This window comes from Bos indicus x Bos taurus, chromosome 19, assembly GCF_003369695.1.
Source record: "Bos indicus x Bos taurus breed Angus x Brahman F1 hybrid chromosome 19, Bos_hybrid_MaternalHap_v2.0, whole genome shotgun sequence".
Classification (NCBI taxonomy): domain Eukaryota; kingdom Metazoa; phylum Chordata; class Mammalia; order Artiodactyla; family Bovidae; genus Bos; species Bos indicus x Bos taurus.
Window position 1 is genome coordinate 22,038,132 of NC_040094.1, and position 20,468 is coordinate 22,058,599.

The 20,468-nt window shown below is 37.4% G+C and overlaps 1 protein-coding gene across 3 annotated transcripts in view; it reads right to left on the reverse strand.

Moving 5' to 3' along the window:
- Nucleotides 1-20,468, reverse strand: part of SSH2 (slingshot protein phosphatase 2) — a 246,458-nt gene that overhangs the window by 116,520 nt on the left and 109,470 nt on the right. For all 3 annotated transcript variants that reach the window (XM_027519264.1, XM_027519266.1, XM_027519262.1), the window contains one exon: nt 19,191-19,234. In XM_027519264.1, coding sequence (XP_027375065.1) covers nt 19,191-19,234 — 44 coding nt within the window. The remainder of the gene's footprint in view (nt 1-19,190; nt 19,235-20,468) is intronic.

The following is a 20,468-nucleotide window of genomic DNA, read 5'->3' on the forward strand; positions in this document are numbered from 1 at the left end:
TCCTGGGTGTTCTTTGGAAGGAATGATGCTAAAGCTGAAACTCCAGTACTTTGGCCAACTCATGCAAAGAGTTGACTCATTGGAAAAGACCCTGATGCTGGGAGGGATTGGGGGCAGGAGGAGAAGGGGACGACAGAGGATGAGATGGCTGGATGGCATCACTGACTCGATGGACATGAGTTTGAGTGAACTCTGGGAGTTGGTGATGGACAGGGAGGCCTGGCGTGCTGCAATTTATGGGGTTGCAAAGAGTAGGACACGACTGAGCAATTGAACTGAACTGAACTGAGACCATTTTTATCCAGGCTTTCAGGGGCTTCCCTCATAGCTCAGTTGGTAGAGAATCCGCCTGCAATGCAGGAGACCCCGGTTCGATTCCTGGATCACGAAGATCCCCTGGAGAAGGGATAGGCTACCCATTCCAGTATTCCTGGGCTTCCCTTGTGGCTCAGCTGGTAAAGAAGCCACCGGTAATGCGGGAGACCTGGGTTTGATCCCTGGGTTGGGAAGATCCCCTGGAGAAGGGAAAGGCTACCCACTCCAGTATTCTGGCCTGGAGAATTCCAGGGACTATACAGTCCATGGGGTCGCAAAGAGTCAGACATGACTGAATGACTTTCACTTCACTTCTCTGTTTTATGCCACATAATTTACCTCTCTGATGAAGCAAATCACACAGAATAATTCTCTTTCGTGGACTTCATAGAGTCTAGTACAGTGCCAGGCAAGTCCTAAGTATTAAGTATATTCTAGTTAGTTGATTTATTATCCCACACCCCACTACATTCTTCTTAGGGCTCTACATAAATATTTCCTAAAGGAATTGATATGTTAATGACAGAGTTTCTCTCCCCTTGGGAGCTGCTGATATGGGGAGAATTCCCTAGGACTCCTCTTCACTACCTCATCTTTCTGCCGCCTCTTGCTCTTTGGGTAGATGCCGTCTTCATACAGAGAATACAGTAGAGGGCCTGGAATACAATCCAGTATGTAAGGGTTTTATTTTTATTTTCAAGCCTGCCCTAGACTTCCAGGAGCCAAAAGTTCAAATCGCAGCAGGACTGATTCAGCCCTTTCACAAGCAATTTAGTACTATGCAGTTTGTTTAGACTGATCAAATTTCCAAGACCTGGCTGAGCAGCATCATTATCTCTTTAAGCTTTCATGTATCAGCTTCCCTGGCCACATTTCACTTGCCATGTCTTTCTTCTCTGAAATCAGATGAACATGCAAAATTACGCAGTTACATACAATTATGTACTTTTCAACAACCATGTCAAATATCTTTAAGGAATTTAAATATAAAACAAAGTTTGGGTTTTTTTTTGTTTTTTGTTTTTCTCTCTCTGGATTAGGCAAAAATCAAGGAGGCAAAAGTTACACTCCTCAATTCTCAGTAGAAAGGGAGCATTCTGTACGATTCTTCAGCTAGTACATCAACTAACAGAAGAGATATGGTATTGCCAGATTCAATTCATACCACCTCAGCTGGAAGGCCAACTGGACAATAGATCTTAAGTGAAGTGAAAAATACTTTTCTGGGGGAAAAAATACTTTGCTTGGGGAAAAGAAGACTAGCAACTATGCCTTTTAATGTTTGATTGTGAAATATTCAAACATGCAGCAAAGAACAGAGAGGATAACAAACCGCCAGAGGCTCAGTAGACTGCACAATCACATCCTAACACTTCACCTTTCAGATTCTAAAACAATTAGCTGAAGCTGCACCACCCCTTTGAATTTCTCTGAGCCTTCTGCCCTCTCTCTATGCAGGTACCTACTCTCCTCAGTTCGGTGTTCATCGGAAGTGACTTTGCATGCATGCACTGTGATATACTACTACACACTAGAACTTTGCCTACTGTTTGAGGCATTTTCATATTTGTATTTTTGCCTGACAATAAGAATACTAATTTCATTTTAATGAAGAGAAAACAGTCTCAAAGAATGAATGTATTTGTCTCAAGTCATGCAACCAATATAAACATAGGTCTCCTAACTCCAATATTAGTGCTCTTTTCATATAATTAAGAACAATGAACTAAAACTCTTTTTGTCTTAGTGGCATTCAACTATATTGTTGTAGTACATTACAAGAAATTACATTGTTTATTATTTGTTTATAAAGTACTTCACCTTAAGTGGCCTAATTTAATAGCAATTATTCCTTGGGGTTGATATTTTCATAATTTTATAGGTAAAGTAACATATTTAAAGAAAACTAAAAAAAAAAAGATAACTAAGCTTAATGAAGTATTTTAATAACAGCATACTGCCTTTCAAAAGGAAGGTCCTTCAAGGAAAAGGACTATGTTGGGTTAAAAACAGTAATTTCATTTTGGGAAATGAGAGACATTATTGCATCAACACAATTCTTAATAAAAAATTTTAAAGAAAAACTGTACTTATTATATTTAAATTAATTAACATTTGAATTAAAATTTAAAATATGCACAAGCTGACTTTAAAAAAATGAGCAAATAAAAATATAATAAACCACAAAAATAGTCAGAGAAATTTATTACTGCAAACTTCTTATAATTATTGTCATTTTTATATCACAGAAAATGAATTTGGGACTTTGAGTGTGAGCCTGGTGACAGATTTAGTTAACACTGAATGAATTACCAGAAAGTTCTTTTTCTTCTTATATTACCAGGTGTAGTTTATTCTACTTAGAATTTGAGTTCTGTGCTGTATGATATAGGCAAGTCACTAATCTCTTTGTGTCTCAGCTTCCTTATCTATAAAATGGGCAATAATGGTAATTTCCTGCGACTGTTACAAGGACTCAATGAGATTATAAAGTATAAAGTATGAATTGGGTGCTTGCAGGCATATATAAGTTAATTTTGAGAGGATAAAAGACATGTTTTGGGAAGGGCAGATAGTTCATCAAGGCCTGAATAAAGAGTATAGGGCTTAGTGGCAAGGGTAGGGCTGGAAAGTTGGAATGAGGTCAGTTTTTAAAGTTTTTAAAATGTTATAACAAATTCTAGACCACTCTACAGGCAACAGAGAATAACAGGAGATTTTTAAGTTGCAAAGTGACATGAATAAATCTGAGTCATCTCTGAGAGTAGGTGGAGACTGTATTGGCATGAGGATCAGTTAGATGCAGAGGGATCATGTTAGGAGCCAGTAATTTAAGCAAGAAGAGAGACTAGGTTAAGGCTGAGGCAGAGGTCATGGAGAGAAAGGGAAAAGTCTGAGATAAAAACACATTTGTATATTTTATGTAACCCTTTCTGTCCATAATGATTCTATAAATACAGAATTAAAGTCCTTTATAAAGCTATTAACACAAATTCTACACTAAAATAAACTGTATATTATGCAAGCTTTAAAATTTGATCAAAATATAACATGTTTTGCCAAACGGTAAAGAATACCCAGATGACAAAGCCTACAGTATCACTACAGAATGAAAAGATAAGTGACCAAGTCCACCTTAATCCTGATGTTTACTATTCCCATTTGCATGTTTAGTCAAGAAGTCTTTTTCACGGATTTAAAATAATTTTGTCTGTAGCAATTCCTTGTTTCAGTCTGTAACTTTTTTCATATTTGTTCTTTCATCAGAAAGAGGTTCAGAATGCAGAAATGATGGCTTAGGGACTGAAGCCTTGGAGGGTGGGGTTGGGAAGTCAGGGATGAATATGAAGTTTCTAGCTTAAACTTTTAAACAGATGATAGAGTCTTAAGAAGAGAAGTTGCAAAGGCCCACAGTAGGTATTGACATGATATGATTTCTTCTCTGAATGTCAAAGTGAAGAAATTCAATGAAACGCAGATAAATGGTGGGAGTCACTAAGACTCTCTTAGGGAAGCCACATGCCTCATCATCTAATTAGTGATGTGCATGTATGGATGAATGAGATCCTTACTGCCCCTACCTACTACGCAGCGAAATCACAGCCAAGGGAACAAGCTTGGTGGAATCAGTGGGGAAAGTCCATCAACAGAGGAATGGATAAAGAAAGATGCAGTGTATATATACAATGGAATATTACTCAGCCATAGAAAAGAACAAAAGAATGCCATATGTAGCAACATGGATGGACCCAGAGATTGTCATACTGAGTGAAGTAAATCAGACACAGAAGACAAATCTCACATGATATTGCATTTACATGTGGAATCTAAAAAAAAGGCTACAAAAAATTTTAAAAAGGCTACAGATGAACTTATCTACAGAACAGAAATAGAGTTACAGATGTAAAATTTAAACTGGGGGGTAAGGGGGAATAACTTAGAGGACTGGGATTGACACAGACATACTACTATATATAGAATAGATAACTAATAAGGACCTACTGTATAGAACAGGAAACTCTATTCAATACTCTGTAAGGGCCTAGATGGGAAAAGAATCTTAAAAAAAGAGTGAATATATTTACCTGTATAACTGATTTACTTTGCTGTACATTTAAAACTAACACAACATTGTAAATCACCTATACCCAGCAAAAACTTTTTTAAAAATGGGGAGGAAACTTTGGAAGAGAAATCTGATAAATACAATAAATACAATCACAGGACACATAAGAGGTTGTAGGCAGTAAGAAATAAGGGTTTAGAGCTCAAAATGGGATCTGAGGTAAAATCTTATGGAAACACCCAAACAAACTCTTTGGCCAACTCAATAGATTTGAAAGTTCTGGGCACAGAGGCATGAATAATGAGGTGGACAGGGTCACTGAGGGATAATACATAGATTTGAGGATGGGAAGCCACGAGTATCCTTGAAACAGTATGCACAATTAAGCAAGCAGTATGCACACATTTTTCTAACGAAAAAGTCTAGCATTTTACCTAGCGTTTCAAACAACCCCATGTTTTCCGAAAGGTTAAAAATTTCTACTCCAGGAAATAAAAGTGAGGCAAGGATAGTCTCTGGAGAAAAATTAACTTCTGAGAGATGAACAGGTAAGAACTGCTGGTGAAACCAACTGAGATACTCTGGGCAGAGGGTATAAGGAGAACCAGCAAAGAATGATGATAAGAAAGCCAAAGGAGAGACTTCCCTGGTGGTCCAGTGGGTAAGACTCCATGCTCACAGTGCAGGGGCCCTGAGTTCGATCCTTGGTCAGGGAACTAGATCCCATATGTCACAACAAAGGATACTGCATGCCACAATGAATATTGACTATCCTGTGTGCTGCAACTAAGACCCAGTGTTGTCAAATAAATATTTTTTAAAAAAGAAAGCCAAAGGAGGTGAGAACTGCATAGAGGAATGGGCAATAGTGTCATTTAAAATTGGGATAAAAAATTATTCACTGGCAATCTTAACAAGAACAGCATTTGGAGTGATGAAAGGGGCAAAAAGTCAGATTTCACAGGTGAAACAGTGAATATGAGTTGACAAAGGAGGCAGTTAATATAGACTGTCCTTTCAGAAATCAAAACAAACTTGTAGTGTGAGCTGAAAACAAGGTTGTGAAACAGTATTGTAAAATTATATTTTAGTTTTTTTGGTCCTATAAAGATCTGACCATGTTTATAACGTGAGCGAAACAAGCCAATAGAGAGAGATAAAACCCTATGACAAATTAAAACATTGTCCAAATAACTGATCTTGAAAAAGGGTACAATATTTAAAGTCTAAACTTCAAGAAACAGGAGTATTTTTACGAAAGGTACAGATACCAATAAGATGATTAGAATCCTCTGCATATTAAAAACTTTCCAAAGATGTGTTCACATACTTGAACCTAGAAGATTCACATAAATTTGGCTCAGAAATTATTTTCCAGAAGTTTCTAGAAATGTAATTGTGTGTGTTTGTGAAGGATAATTTAATTTCTCATTCTTGACATATTTTTGACATCTGAAGAGATCTGCATAGGCTTGTCTTCTGCTATATCGCATTTAAAGTTTAATATACCCCCAAATAAACTACAATAATATAAAAAGCAAACAAAAGTCTAGGGTTGGGGAAGGCTCGGAAATAATCCAGTTAATGAGCTTTCCATGGTGGAATTTGGTATTCTAAAACTTAAGCTCCTGCATAGCTACCTTATCACACACAGTTAGGACTTGGAATTTCATATGTAACTTCTAGCCAACAGGTTATTTCTTCTAAAAAAAACAACCATTTCTTCTTTTCAATCACAGATAACCTGCACGCTAAGTTGCTTTGGTTTGTATCTGACTTTCTGTGACCCCATGGACTGTATGTAGCCCGTCAGGCTCCTCTGTCCCCAGGCAAGAACATGAGTGGGTGGCCATTTCCTTCTCCAGGGGATTTTTCCGACCCATGGATCAAACTAAAATATCCACCTTAAAAACAGTAACACACGAACTTCTTACTGGCATCATATTTTCATATGTAATTATTAGTAATCCTGCCATATATGCCTTTCCTATCTTTTACATGGCCTGTATTTTCCCGTTCCAGAGAGTATCAATGATAAAAATTTTATGTGGGTAAAGATGCAGCAGTATTGTGTGTATGTAATGTATATATGTTAGAGATCATCCTTTTAATAGAAAGCCTGGAGTTTGATTTTCTAAAAATTATTTTGGTATTCTGTGGAATTTACATGCAAATGTATTTAAGACAATCACCATTTAATTCAGTTGAATATTAAAAGTGATTTCATTGATTACATATTTCAACTGTTTAGAGGGATGTTCTGCAAAACAAAACACCAAAAAAACATTGGCCTGGAACTACTCCAGTGGTTAAGACTCTGTACTTCCACTGCAGGGGGCACGGGTTCAATTCCTGGTAGGGCAACTAAGATCCCACATGCCGCAAGGCAGGGCATGGCGAACAAACAACCCCCCTCCTAAACCCACATTGGCCTTGCCAGGTATGTTTAAATTTATTTGAAAATTTTAATGTATCAACTGTCTTTTTTGGAGTTGGGGGGATGAATAACTAGGCTATTAGTGATTTTTATGGTTTCTGAAATACTATAAAGATTTGTTTACTTCAACCCTGAATACTCATTGGAAGGACTGATGCTGAAGCTGAATGAAGCTCCAATACTTTGGCCACTTAATGCCATGAGCCAACTCACTGGAAAAGACCCTGATGCTGGGAAAGATTGAGGGCAGGAGGAGAAGGGGACAACAGAGGATGAGATGGTTGGATGGCATCACTGACTCAATGGACATGAGTTTGAGTAAAATCTGGAAGAGAGTGAAAGACAGGGAAGCCAAGTGTAGTCCGTGGGGCTACAAAGAGTCGGACATGATTTAGTGACTGAACAACAACAAATTGTTTTTTATGAACATAAAATTATGACCCTAGTTTTAGAAGAGCTCAGTTTATAATGATAAAAAGGATTAACAGTAATAATAATACTTTACCTCTTGCTGAGTGCCTATAATGATAGGCATTTAACCTTTATATCTCAAATCCTTGCAAAAAACTGTAAAATATTCTTTTTTCTATTATAGAGTGGAGGAAATGGGCTCAATGAGGCTAAGTATCTCTTCCCAAAGTCTGAAAAATGGGTGGAAAGTATCAGACCAGATCAGATCAGTCGCTCAGTCGTGTCTGACTCTTTGCGACCCCATGAATCGCAGCACGCCAGGCCTCCCTGTCCATCACCAACTCCCGGAATTCACTCAAACTCACATCCATCGAGTCAGTGATGCCATCCAGCCATCTCATCCTCTGTCGTCCCCTTCTCCTCCTGCCCCCAATCCCTCCCAGCATCAGGGTCTTTTCCAATGAATCAACTCTTCGCATGAGGTGGCCAAAATACTGGAGTTTCAGCTTTAGCATCAGTCCTTCCAAAGAAATCCCAGGGCTGATCTCCTTCAGAATGGACTTGTTGGGTCTCCTTGCAGTCCAAGGGATTCTCAAGAGTCTTCTCCAACACCACAGTTCAAAAGCATCAATTCTTTGGTGCTCAGCCTTCTTCATAGTCCAACTCTCACATCCATACATGACCACAGGAAAAACCATAGCCTTGACTAGACAGATCTTTGTTGGCAAAGTAATGTCTCTGCTTTTGAATGTGCTATCTAGGTTGATCATAACTTTTCTTCCAAGGAGTAAGCGTCTTTTAATTTCATGGCTGCAGTCACCATCTGCAGTGATTTTGGAGCCCAGAAAAATAAAGTCTGACACTGTTTCCACTGTTTCCCCATCTGTTTCCCATGAAGTGGTGGGACCGGATGCCATGATCTTTGTTTTCTGAATGTTGAGCTTTAAGCCAACTTTTTCACTCTCCACTTTCACTTTCATCAAGAGGCTTTTGAGTTCCTCTTCACTTTCTGCCATAAGGGTGGTGTCATCTGCATATCTGAGGTTATTGATATTTCTCCCGGCAATCTTGATTCCAGCTTGTGTTTCTTCCAGTCCAGCGTTTCTCATGGTGTACTCTGCATATAAGTTAAATAAGCAGGGTGACAATATACAGCCTTGACGTACTCCTTTTCCTATTTGGAACCAGTCTGTTGTTCCACGTCCAGTTCTAACTGTTGCTTCCTGACCTGCATACAAATTTCTCAAGAGGCAGATCAGGTGGTCTGGTATGCCCATCTCTTTCAGAATTTCCCACAGTTTATTGTGATCCACACAGTCAAAGGCTTTGGCATAGTCAATAAAGCAGAAACAGATGTTTTTCTGGAACTCTCTTGTTTTTCCTATGATCCAGCGGATGTTGGCAATTTGATCTCTGGTTCCTCTGCCTTTTCTAAAACCAGCTTGAACATCAGGAAGTTCACGGTTCACATATTGCTGAAGCCTGGCTTGGAGAATTTTGAGCATTACTTTACTAGCGTGTGAGACGAGTGCAATTGTGCAGTAGTTTGAGCATTCTTTGGCATTGCCTTTCTTTGGGATTGGAACGAAAACTGACCTTTTCCAGTCCTGTGGCCACTGCTGAGTTTTCCAAATTTGCTGGCATATTGAGTGCAGCACTTTCACAGCATCATCTTTCAGGATTTGGAATAGCGCAACTGGAATTCCATCACCTCCACTAGCTTTGTTCATAGTGATGCTTTCTAAGGCCCACTTGACTTCACATTCTAGGATGTCTGGCTCTAGGTCAGTGATCACACCATCGTGATTATCTGGGTCGAATATGCTACTGGAGATCAGTGGAGAAATAACTCCAGAAAGAATGAAGGGATGGAGCCAAAGCAAAAACAATACCCAGCTGTGGATGTGACTGGTGATAGAAGCAAGGTCCGATGCTGTAAAGAGCAATATTGCATAGGAACCTGGAATGTCAGGTCCATGAATCAAGGCAAATTGGAAGTGGAAAGTATAGTTCTTCATTTATTCCTTCTACAGAAATTTAGTACCATCTATGTGCCAGAATTTAAGGATATAATCGTGGACAGGATATTATCTCTGCTCTCACTCAGTTTAAGTGGCAAGAACAGACAACAAATAATGTGTAACAACAGCGTTGGAAGTGCTGGGAAAGGGAAGCACAGAGCTCTGTAAGAGCATGAGGTGAGAATTTTTCCACTGAACAGTAAAGATTATTATAAGCAAAGGTGGCTCATAACCAATTATGTGTTTTACACAGTTTCTAAATTTCCTGATCTTTTGTTTGTTGTATCAGTAGAACAGCTGTTTTAGGTAATCGATAACAGGTCCTTTCTTCTCCCTCCAAATGATTCCTTGGCTTGAGGAAATTCCCAGTGAATAATGAATACCAGAACAGTCTGCCAGTTATGTTTATTAATACAATCTTTTTGCCTCAGGATGGTGGAATAGCAGTGAGTCAGAGAAGCAAGCAGATGAGTCTGTGCTTAATAAATATTCATTGTTGAATGAAGCAAGATGATCAGTACCTTTAAACAGGGTTTTACATTTAGCATCCAATGGCTATAGCTATGACTTTTGGTAATCATCCAAGTTGAATCAGATTTGACTCAGAGATGGGAAATGCTCGTTTCTAATTCAATATTAGGTTTGTACTAAATAAGAAGTTTATTGGTAATTTGAAGTCTGACAATTTCTCTTCTTGTTTTTCCTCAGTAAATGATCTTAATACTAGATGATGTACAGGGTATCAGTCATAGCACAGAATTAGAGAAATAAGACTGTGAGTTTGTGAAATTAAAATGGAAAAGAATTTAGAAAATACTAGTGAAAGTACCATCACTTTATATCTTGCCTTAATATTTGGTGCTGAATATTCATTTAAACTTTCCTATGAATAATTTTGCTTGCATTTTCAACAGTCCTATAAGATAGATGAGAAGATGCAATCTTCATTTAACAGATAGAAAGGAACTGGATTTTTATCATAGAAATATCATTACAGTGAAGATACACAATAATGTAGTCCAATTTTCTGTCATTACACAGGTATAAGTATTTGCATGGTTATAAATTATATACATTTATATAGATTTCCTATTAAATTACAATTTGAAAAACAGATGTTGCACTGGGATAAGGTTTCACTTTTACCTGGGAAATTGTTTGTTTTTCAGAAATCTTATTTGCTAAGCACCTGATGAAAGTGTGGTAAGCATTTTGAACTATCTTTTCTGAAGACTAATAGTCTACAAATAATACTAATATTCAACACATTAGTTCTAATGAATGCTTTTTAATTTTACTTTGTAAAAACTCTCCATCAGATGGTTTACTCTTCATCTTCTGAGATAATTAAATATAAGTGTTGAAGTGATTAGGAATTTGATGATGATGGTGATTTGAGAATTTGAATTATAATAGGGAATCTTTCTGAAGTGTTTACTTTCTTTAAAATATCTTTAAAACAAACACCTACAGCTGATACATATATGTAATTTTAAATATGTATGTGTATTTGTATACCCTGTGTGTGTATATGCATATGTTTATGTAACTATGTTTTAGGGTAAGAAAAATCATGTATATTAGGAGTTCCTACAGTTTATACTGTTTAAACCCATAAACACAAGAATATCAGAAAGAGAGAAGGAAAATAAAAACTTGACCTTATATTGAACTCAGCAGTTTTGAATTAAGTGTGTAGAATAAATCTTTCCTAATAGCCTCTTATTCTTTCATCCAAAAGAAATAACTTGTAGTGAACAAGAAGGTAAGTATATTAACTTTATTAATTTTTCAAAGTTTCCTGAAAATTTTCTGGAAGAGGTGAGATTTTTTAAAAATATAATTTCCATTTTATTTTTTAATGTATTTTAAAAAACTTTTTATTTTATATGATGGTTGATTAACAATGTTGTGACAGTTTCAGGTATACAGCAAAGTGATTCAGTTATATATACATATATATATATATTCTTTTTCAAATTATTTTCCCATTTAAGTTGTTACATAATATTGAGCAGAGTTCCTTGTGCTATACAGTAGGTCCTTGCTGATTATCTATTTTAAATATCGTAGTGTGTACATGTCCATCTCAAACTCCCAAACTATCCCTTCCCCACAATGGAGAAATTACTTAAAGTAACTGATGATAGGAAGGGACTCACTTCTCATTATGCTATTTATTTTACATGTGCCTTTAAGCATTTTGTTCCTTATTTCCTGCATTACTGTCTTCTTTTGTGTTTAGCTGCATTTTTGTAGTGAAATGTTTAAATTCCTTTCTCATTTCCTTTTGCATATGTTCTATAGCTAATTTTTTGTGTGTGGTTATAATGGGATTACATATAACAACCTAAAGTTTTAACACTTTAAATTCAATTTATACCAGCTTACCTTCAATAACATACAAAAATTCTGCTCCTTTACAGCTCTGTCTCCACTCTTTTCAGTTGCTGATGTCACAACACCTTTATTGTGGATCCCAAAACATAAACTATTAATTCTTTTAAATGCATAGTCTCTTAAATTATGCAGAAAACAAGATATGGAGTTACAAAGCAAAGTTATCGTAACACTAGTTTTTACACTAATAGTTGAAGGTTTTTTCATTTAAATGTGTTAGTCTCAAATCAGGTAGAAAGCAAAAAGTGCAGTTCCAAATTAATGTTACAATACTACTAGCTTTTATAATTGCCCGTGTAATTACCTTTACTGAGATCTTTATATCTCCATATGGCTTTGAGTTACTGTCTGATGTCCTTTCATTTTCACTTGGCAGGAGAAACCTTGGGCATTTCCTGCAGGGCAGGTCTAGTGGTCACAGGCTTCCTCAGCTTTTATTAATCTGGAGTCTTAATTTCTCTTTCTCTGCTGAAGGGAAGTTTTGCCAGATGTAGGATTCTTGGTTGACTGTTGTTTTCTTTTAGAACTTTGAATGTATTGGTTCATAGGTCTTTGGGCCTCCAAGTTTCTGATGAGAAATCTGCTAATGATCTAACCTTGGGGATCCCTTGTATGTGATGATACTTTTTTCTTGATGCTTTCAAGATTCTTTGTCTTTTGGAAATTTGATTATAATGTGTCTTAGTGTGAGTCTCTTTGAGTTCATCTTACCTGGAGTTTGTTGAGCTTCTTGGATATTTATGTCTTTTATCAAATTTGGGAAGGTTTTTTTTTTTTTTTCCCCCTTTTGGCTGTGCCATGCAGCTTGCAGGATTTCAGTTTCTGGACCAGGGATTGAACCTGGGCCACAACAGTGAAAGCCTAGAATCCTAAACACTAGGCCACCAGGAAACTTCCAAATTGTGAACTTTTAAGCCATTATTTCTTTAAATATTTACTCTGCCTCCTTCTCTCTCATCCTTCTGGGACTCTCATGACACATGTTGGTCCTCTTGATGATCTCCCCTAAGTCCCTTAGGCCCTGCTTGCTTTTATTCAGTCTTTTTTTTTTTTTTCTGTTCCTCAGACTTGATCATTTCCATTGCCCTATCTTCAGGTTTGATTTTCCTTTCTCTTTGCTGGTAAATCTGCCTTTGAATCTGTCTAGTGAAATTCTTTTTAGTTACTGTACTTTTCAGCTTCAGACATTCTGTTTTGGTTTCTTTTTAGACTTTCTATCTCCTTATTGATACTTTCATTTTGTTCACATATCATTTTTGTAAATTCCTCCACATTTTCCTTTAGTATTTTGAATGTCTTTAAGATAGTTGCATTAAAGTCTTTGTATAGTATATCTTCATTACATCTTTTTTCAGGGACAGTTTCTATTATTTTTTTCTTTTGAATGGACCATACTTTACTGTTTCTTTGTATGCCTTGTGCTTTTTTTTTGTTGAACATAGGACATTTGAATCTAATAATGTAGTAACTTTGGAAATGTGATTCTTCACCTTCCCCAGGGTTTACTACTTTTTGTTATTGTTTTTGTCTTTTTGATTGTTGTAGGCCATCAGGTAAAGAATCCACCTGCAATGCAGGAGACACAGGAAACGCAGGTTTGATCCCTGGGTCAAGAAGATCCCTTGGAGGAGGAAAATGGCAATCCACTCCAATATTCTTGCCTGAAAAATCCCATGGACAGAGAAGCCTGGTGGGCTATAGTCCAAAGGGTCATAAAGAGTCAGACATGACTAAGCAACTAAGCATGATGACAAGGCCATCTCACTGAGGATTAGGCTGAGATGTAAACCTAAGCTCTTTTCAGGTCTTTTCTGAGCTTTTCCCTAGGCATACATAGACATGTTCAATTTTCCCCCATATGAGATGTTTCTGAAGTCCTCATCCTTAATGTCTGACTCTCAAAAGGTGGAAAGGCAAAAAGTGAAAGGGGAGGAAAAAAAGGTGCTAGTTTTTTAAATCCCTGAAACACTTCAGCATGAAGAGGGGCTTGCAACAAAAAGGGGGATTATTCCGCAACAGTGGCTGCCTGCCTCTTTGTCTGCACCTCAATGGTCAGAAGTGGCACTCAGCTATCAGATCACAGATCCTTGATATCTTGATATCTGGAGGATAGGATACTTTTTGCTCACCCCATTTGCTATTAATATAAGCTGTATGCAAGCTGTACCAGGAACACGTACATGGCTATTTACCATATAGCTGAGAGTGAGGGATGGGTAGTTACTAAGAGTTAAGAGCTAAAATTGATAACAATTTACCCTCTAGTTCTTTCCTTGGAGGTTGCAAGCCTTCAATAGACCACAGAGCTCCACAATCAGTCGTGTTTGACTCTTTGCAACCCCATGGACTGCAGCACGCCAGGCTTCCCTGTCCATCACCAACTCCTGGAGTCTACTCAAATTCATGTTACATCAGACAGATTCTCCAGTGCAATTGTTGTCAAAGTGGACAGGCAGATTCCTGGTGCTTCCTTCTTCAATATCTTCCCAGCATCCTCTCCCAGAAGCAATAGGTATTTGACACTTCATTAGTCTCCAGAATCTTATAAGAAAACAACTTTTCAAAAATTTAGTTTGGCCAAGTCAAGAATTAAGGGGAAGTGACTTTTGTTTGTTGTTTATACCCTGAAGAATAACATCTGGGGGAAGAAAGTAGAATTAACTATATTTAGCTTTAACAGATATACCTAATTTCACTGTGGCTGCAATAATTAATTTTTCAAATCAGATTTAAAAGGAATCCTTCTTGTTCTCAGAAGCAGAACATGTCAGATAAATATAAGATAGAGTCTGTGAACACATTCTTCAGAAACAAAGAGTACTTCAGTGAAATGAAAATTCTTATTCTTGTTGAGCGGCTAGGAAAGAACCTTCCAAACTGTGCACTTAGCACAAAGTGGCAGAACTCGAGGATGGGAGGATAGCTCGCTACACCCCCTGGTGGCCACATCAAAGTATTTATAAACAGCTGAAAGTTTTCTGGATCAGAAGAGCAACCCATATGGACAGAGGTGGAGATTCAGAGTTCAGACAGACCAAAAGCAGAAGATGTAGAGCTTCACTATCATCAGTTAGAGCTGGTTTTTAACACATGGGAAAGCTTTACTTTTATAAATCAATCAATCACACGCACGCACATATTCTAAGTTCAATATAAGGTTTCTCTCTGAAATAATATCATTTTATTTCTTAAAACAGAAAAGTGATGTGATGGGGGCATCTTACTATCAAATGGCTCAGAAAATAAAAAGTTCTTTGCATTGTATCAACAATTTTTCTGTAAGTATGAGATTGTTTTAAAATTTTTAAATATATATGTGCTGTGTGCTAAGTTGCTCCAGTTGTGTTCGACTCTTTGCAACCCTATGGACTGTAGCCCACCAGGCTCCTCTGTCCATGCAATTCTCCAAGCAAGAACACCAGAGAGGGTTGCCATGCCTTCCTCCAGGGGATCTTCCTGACCCAGGGACTGAACTTAAATCTGTTACATCTCCTCCATTGGCAGGTAGGTTCTTTACCAAGGGTTTTCCTTGTGGCTCAGCTGGTAAAGAAGCCACTTGCAACGCAGGAGACCTGGGTTCGATCCTGGGTTGGGAAGATCCCCTGGAGAAGGGAAAGGGTACCCACTCCAGTATTCTGGCCTGGAGAATTCCATGGACTGTATAATCCATGGAGTTGCAAAGAGTCAGACATGACTGAGCAGCTTTGGACTTCCCTTGGCTCAGCTGGTAAAGAAGCCGCCTGCAATGTGGGAGACCTGGGTTCGATCCCTGGGTTGGGAAGATCTCCTGGAGAAGCGAAAGGATATGCAATCCAGTATTCTGGCCTGGAGAATTCCATGAACTGTATAGTCCATGGGGTCGCAAAGAGTCAGACATGACTGAGTGACTATCACTTTCACTTCTTTACCAATAGCGTCACCTGGGAAGCCCCCCTCCCGAAATACATATATGAGGATAAATTAACAGTTCATATTTACAGTAGACTTTTCCTCTTTACCACCTTTTAAAAAAAATTTAGGTATAACGCTCTTATTCTCTAAGTTAACAAATTCTTTAACTAGAACACACACTCAGGTAGAAGTACATCTGTTTCCTTTCCACAGCAAAAGATGGGCAATGTAGTATTTATTGTCATTATGATATTTAAATCCATACAAACATTATTTCACTGAACAGGCTGAAATGAAGTCGTAGCTCGAAAGTAAAAAAGAAACAGACCAAAGGCAAGAGAAGGAAAACCTGATGAGGTACCAGAGACAGAGATCTGAAGAAAGATGTGTCTACAAAACGAATGCGTTAGTAACACGGTACCATGGGAAATTAGGACTTCCCTCATAGTTTAGTTGGTAAAGAATCCACCTGCAATGCAAAAATGTGCCTGCAATGTAGGAGACCTGGGCTTGATTCCTGGGTCGGGAAGATCCCCTGGAGAAAGAAATGGCAGCCACTCCAGTATTCTTGCCTGAAAAATGCCATGGACAGAGAAGCCTGGTGGGCAGTCACAAGAGTCGGACACGATTTAGTGACTAAACCACCACCATTTGAAATTACATCTTACACAAAGACATGCCCTGACTCTATGTTTTCTTTCAGCCCTCTTTAAGCTATTTCCACTTGACTATTGCTCTGCTGTTTCACATGTGCAGAGGTGAACTCTTCATATGTCGTCTTACAAGTTCTCTTTTTCAACTACACCGTTTCTAGTAAAGATATCAACCAATCTTCTATTCCTGTTCATTCATTTCATGAGCATTTATTGAGTGCCAACTACAGACTAATTGCTGTGGATGCTGAAATAAAAGACACAGTTTCTGTCTTCATGCTGCTATCAGTTAGGGAGGTGACTGCCCACCTCTAGCCATCTGCTTGCAATGGCTTTCTAGCTCATTCTCCTGCCTCCTCTCATACTGCATAACACTGCCAGACTCTTATCCAGCAGTCATGCATTCTTTTAGACAAAGATCTACCAAATCAAAGTTGTTCTACTCTTAAGATATGAATGATGATCTTCTTATTGCCCTTGGAACACATTAGTACCTACTTCCATCCTTCTGGGCATATCCTCCTACCTCCCCATCCTCCTGTGTATGGAATGCTCTTCTGTTCTCCTACCTACATCCCATTTATCCAAGACCCAGAATTTACCAGGATATTTTCTGATATTCCTCTGGCCCACACTGCTTCCTCTCTCTTTCTCTTCCCCACCTGCTACAAAACTTTCATTGCTAGGTTTGAAGTAGCAAACCTACTTACTTACAGTTGATACATACAGAAATGGGAGAATTCTACTATAATTAAAATATTTTCTAAATTTACATGTACTTTATTTCCTTCCATAACTAGTTATCTTAAAAAAAGATATCTTGGGATTTCAAAGATTTATTTCAAGGGTATCTTCCTTTTGCTCACTTTTATTTATTACCTGGGGTTCCCAGGTGGCACTAGTGGAAAAGAAAGAAAGTGAATTCGCTCAGTCATGTCCGACTCTTGGCGGACCCCATGGACTGTAGCCTACCAGGCTCCTCTGTCCATGGGATTTTCCAGGCAAAAGTACTGGAGCGGGTTGCCATTTCCTTCTCCAGGGGATCTTCCCAACCCAGGGATCAAACCCGGGTCTCCTGCACTGCAGGCAGATGCTTTACCTTCTGAGCCACCAGGGAAGCCCCAGTGGAAAAGAATCTGCCTGCAATGCAGGAGACACAGGTTTGATCTCTGCATCGGGAAGATCCCCTGGAGGAGGGCATGGCACCCCACTCTGGTATTCTTGCCTGGAAAATCCTATGGACAGGGGAACCTGGCGGGCTACAGTCCACAGGGTCACAAAGAGTCAGACACAACTGAGAACATTTATTACCCTGAAATTTTATTAGGCTGACTCATGAGACAGCCATTTGTAAGTCAAAATGGCTGAATATTGGCATGTTACATGGCTTTGTTTATTCTCCAGTCAGCAAAGTGGGTCAGAACATAAGAAGATGAAAAGCAATGAGTTCATAAATATACAAAAGGAAAGACTGGAACTGAATTTCATCCATTTATATTTTTACCAAAAAGGTAAGAATACATAACCTGATTTTCAGTTCTACAACTGTGTTATGATATTTTTATGCCTATCTTCTGCAAAAGACAACATATCACCAGAATTAGCTATCATAAAAAAGGACCTAGTGGGCATGAACAGATCATTTGTTTTTTAAATATAGTAAACTACATATAACATAGAATTTGCCTTCTTAACTATTTTTAAATGTACAGGGGATTAAGTAATTCACACTGTTGTGCAACTGATACTACCATCCATCTCAAGAACTTTTTCTCTTCCAAAAATGAAACTTTGTACCCATTAAGCAATAATTCCTCATCCATCCTCCACCAGACCCTGGCAACCAACATTCTACTTTTCATATCTGAAAATTTGACTACCTTAGGTATCTCGTATAGGTAGAATCACACAGTATGTGTCTTTTGGGGAATGGGTTTTTTCACTTAGCATAATGTCCTCAAGTGAGTTGATTAAAAAAAAATTTTTTTTATTTCACAGACATTTAAACAAATATTTTTAAAAGGCACTTATTTCATATAAAAGATATACTCTATTGGGTCACAGTATAATAATGTACTTATAACAAGAAAGAAAGTAGAATTCTATGCAATCTTGAGAAACTAAAATATCATATAAAATATAGTTTGTTGCATTACAACATTGACAGTGCTACACTTTCAAATATTTAAGGATTTCGGTGAATTATTATTAAATCTTTAATATAACCATAAAAAGCATTTTAAAGAAGATAAGAGAAATGTTATTATATACATCCTAGATATCTCTCATAATTCTTTTCTTTTAATGACAGCAAGTACTGGTATCCTTATAAGATGCCCACTATTCCATGAGAGGAAGGAAAAAAGTTTCACTGTATTTTAAAAGACAGGGTAAGTTACTTAGCTGAAGAGGGCATGGCAACCCACTCTACCTGCCTAGAGAATTCCCTGGACAGAGGAACCTGGCGGGCTATAGTCCACAGGGTTGCAAAGAGTCAGACACGACTGAACCAATTGAGCACACACACTAGCTAATTAGTATATCCTTTGTATTAACCAATCTGTAAAAAAACACCAAAACCTTCAAAATGAATGATAAACATAAGGAAAAAACTGAAGGCTGAAATGTTCTTTAGTTAGGTAAGGAAAATTTCCTTTTTTATTACCTAAGATAGGTAATTGGGTCAAAGCTAGGCCAATATTGGTCTTTCTGGTTAAAAAAATAAAAAAGAGAAATCTACTATTTAATTAAGTTAACTAGTTAATTTATATATTGAGGTATACTTGCCACACAATAATTATATTAGTTTCACGTGTACAACATAATGCAGTCCACTAATTAAAATCTGAGTCAGTAACGGGATTATTAAAGCAATTCCATTTTGAGACATCAACTAAGCACCTTGGAAAACCAGGACAAACTCATCTGACAAGACTGAGAAAGAATTAGAGAAAAAACACTATAGAAATGCTATAGGATGTAATGAACAAACATACCTCCTGGGCTGTGATCGGCATTCCTCCTCCCCACTGTCTGCCTCCTGTAGAGAGAGGAAAATGAGAAAAAAATTACTTAAAATCTGAGGTCTCATATCATAATACCAACAATGAATGCAATTTTATTAAGCTTTACATGTAGGGAGTATCTCATTGATGGTGTGTACTTAAACTAATTTCTCTCCATAAAAAGTGACTTCAACCAACCCACTGGGTTGATATAATATATATCAACAGAATGTATTCCTAGAGGAAACTTTAACAATAGCCTACGAATTTTTTAATAACAAAGTATTCATAATGAAAAGAATACCTCTTAAAAATAAATTGAGATGTTGTGTTACGGTTACTTTCAATTAAAATGAGTGGGCATTCTTTCACCAACAAATACCATCAAGGTGACCTATTAACGATTCTGATCCCCAAAGAACCACCTAAATAATGAACACCATTTTGAAAAGTTCTCTTGATCACATGACCATTACCTTAATGAACTATTACTTACTGAATATTTATAACATTCTAGGTGCCTTGCTCAATACTTTTAAGTACATTGTCCAACTTATTCCTTATAAACTGAGAAGGTTGATCGTACCCTAGTTTTCACCAAGTCTGACACATACACATAAATCTACAATCAATGCAACTAAAAAGCATTGAATCATTGTTTAATTGCAATATTTATTTTTTATAGTGGCACATCAAATAATTGAGGTATCATACTTACAGCAATTTAGGCTCAATGAAATATGAATATCTTATAGAAACTGAAATTCACAAAAAGGAAAGAAGTTGCTCAAGGAAACTCATGTACTAAGCTAAAATTAAAACTGATAAAATACTGCCTCCCAACAACTGAAAAAGGATATCATTCACCCTGACCTAAGTTAGGAATTATTGTATGTTAAGATATTATATAGATCTTCATGGAGACAAGAATAGCAACATGAAGGAAAAGCGTGAGAAAAGATGAGAGAATGATATTGACTTTGTCTTTAAATTTCCTCTCTGACATTTTATATTTGCACTCTGGTCACTTTTGCCCTATTTGGCAAACATAAAAATAGGAGAAAAATAACTCAAACAATATGAGTATTGTCTTCTGGTAAGTCACCCACATTTTCAGTTTATGGAACAACCCCATTACCTCTACATCATACTGCCTCCATTCCTGGGCAGAAATGGCCAGCTCTGTAGCTTTTATTCTCCTTTTATTTTCATGATTGATTTCAGGTATGCCCTTATCTTGCACAAACAGCAGGAGACAGCAAAGATGGT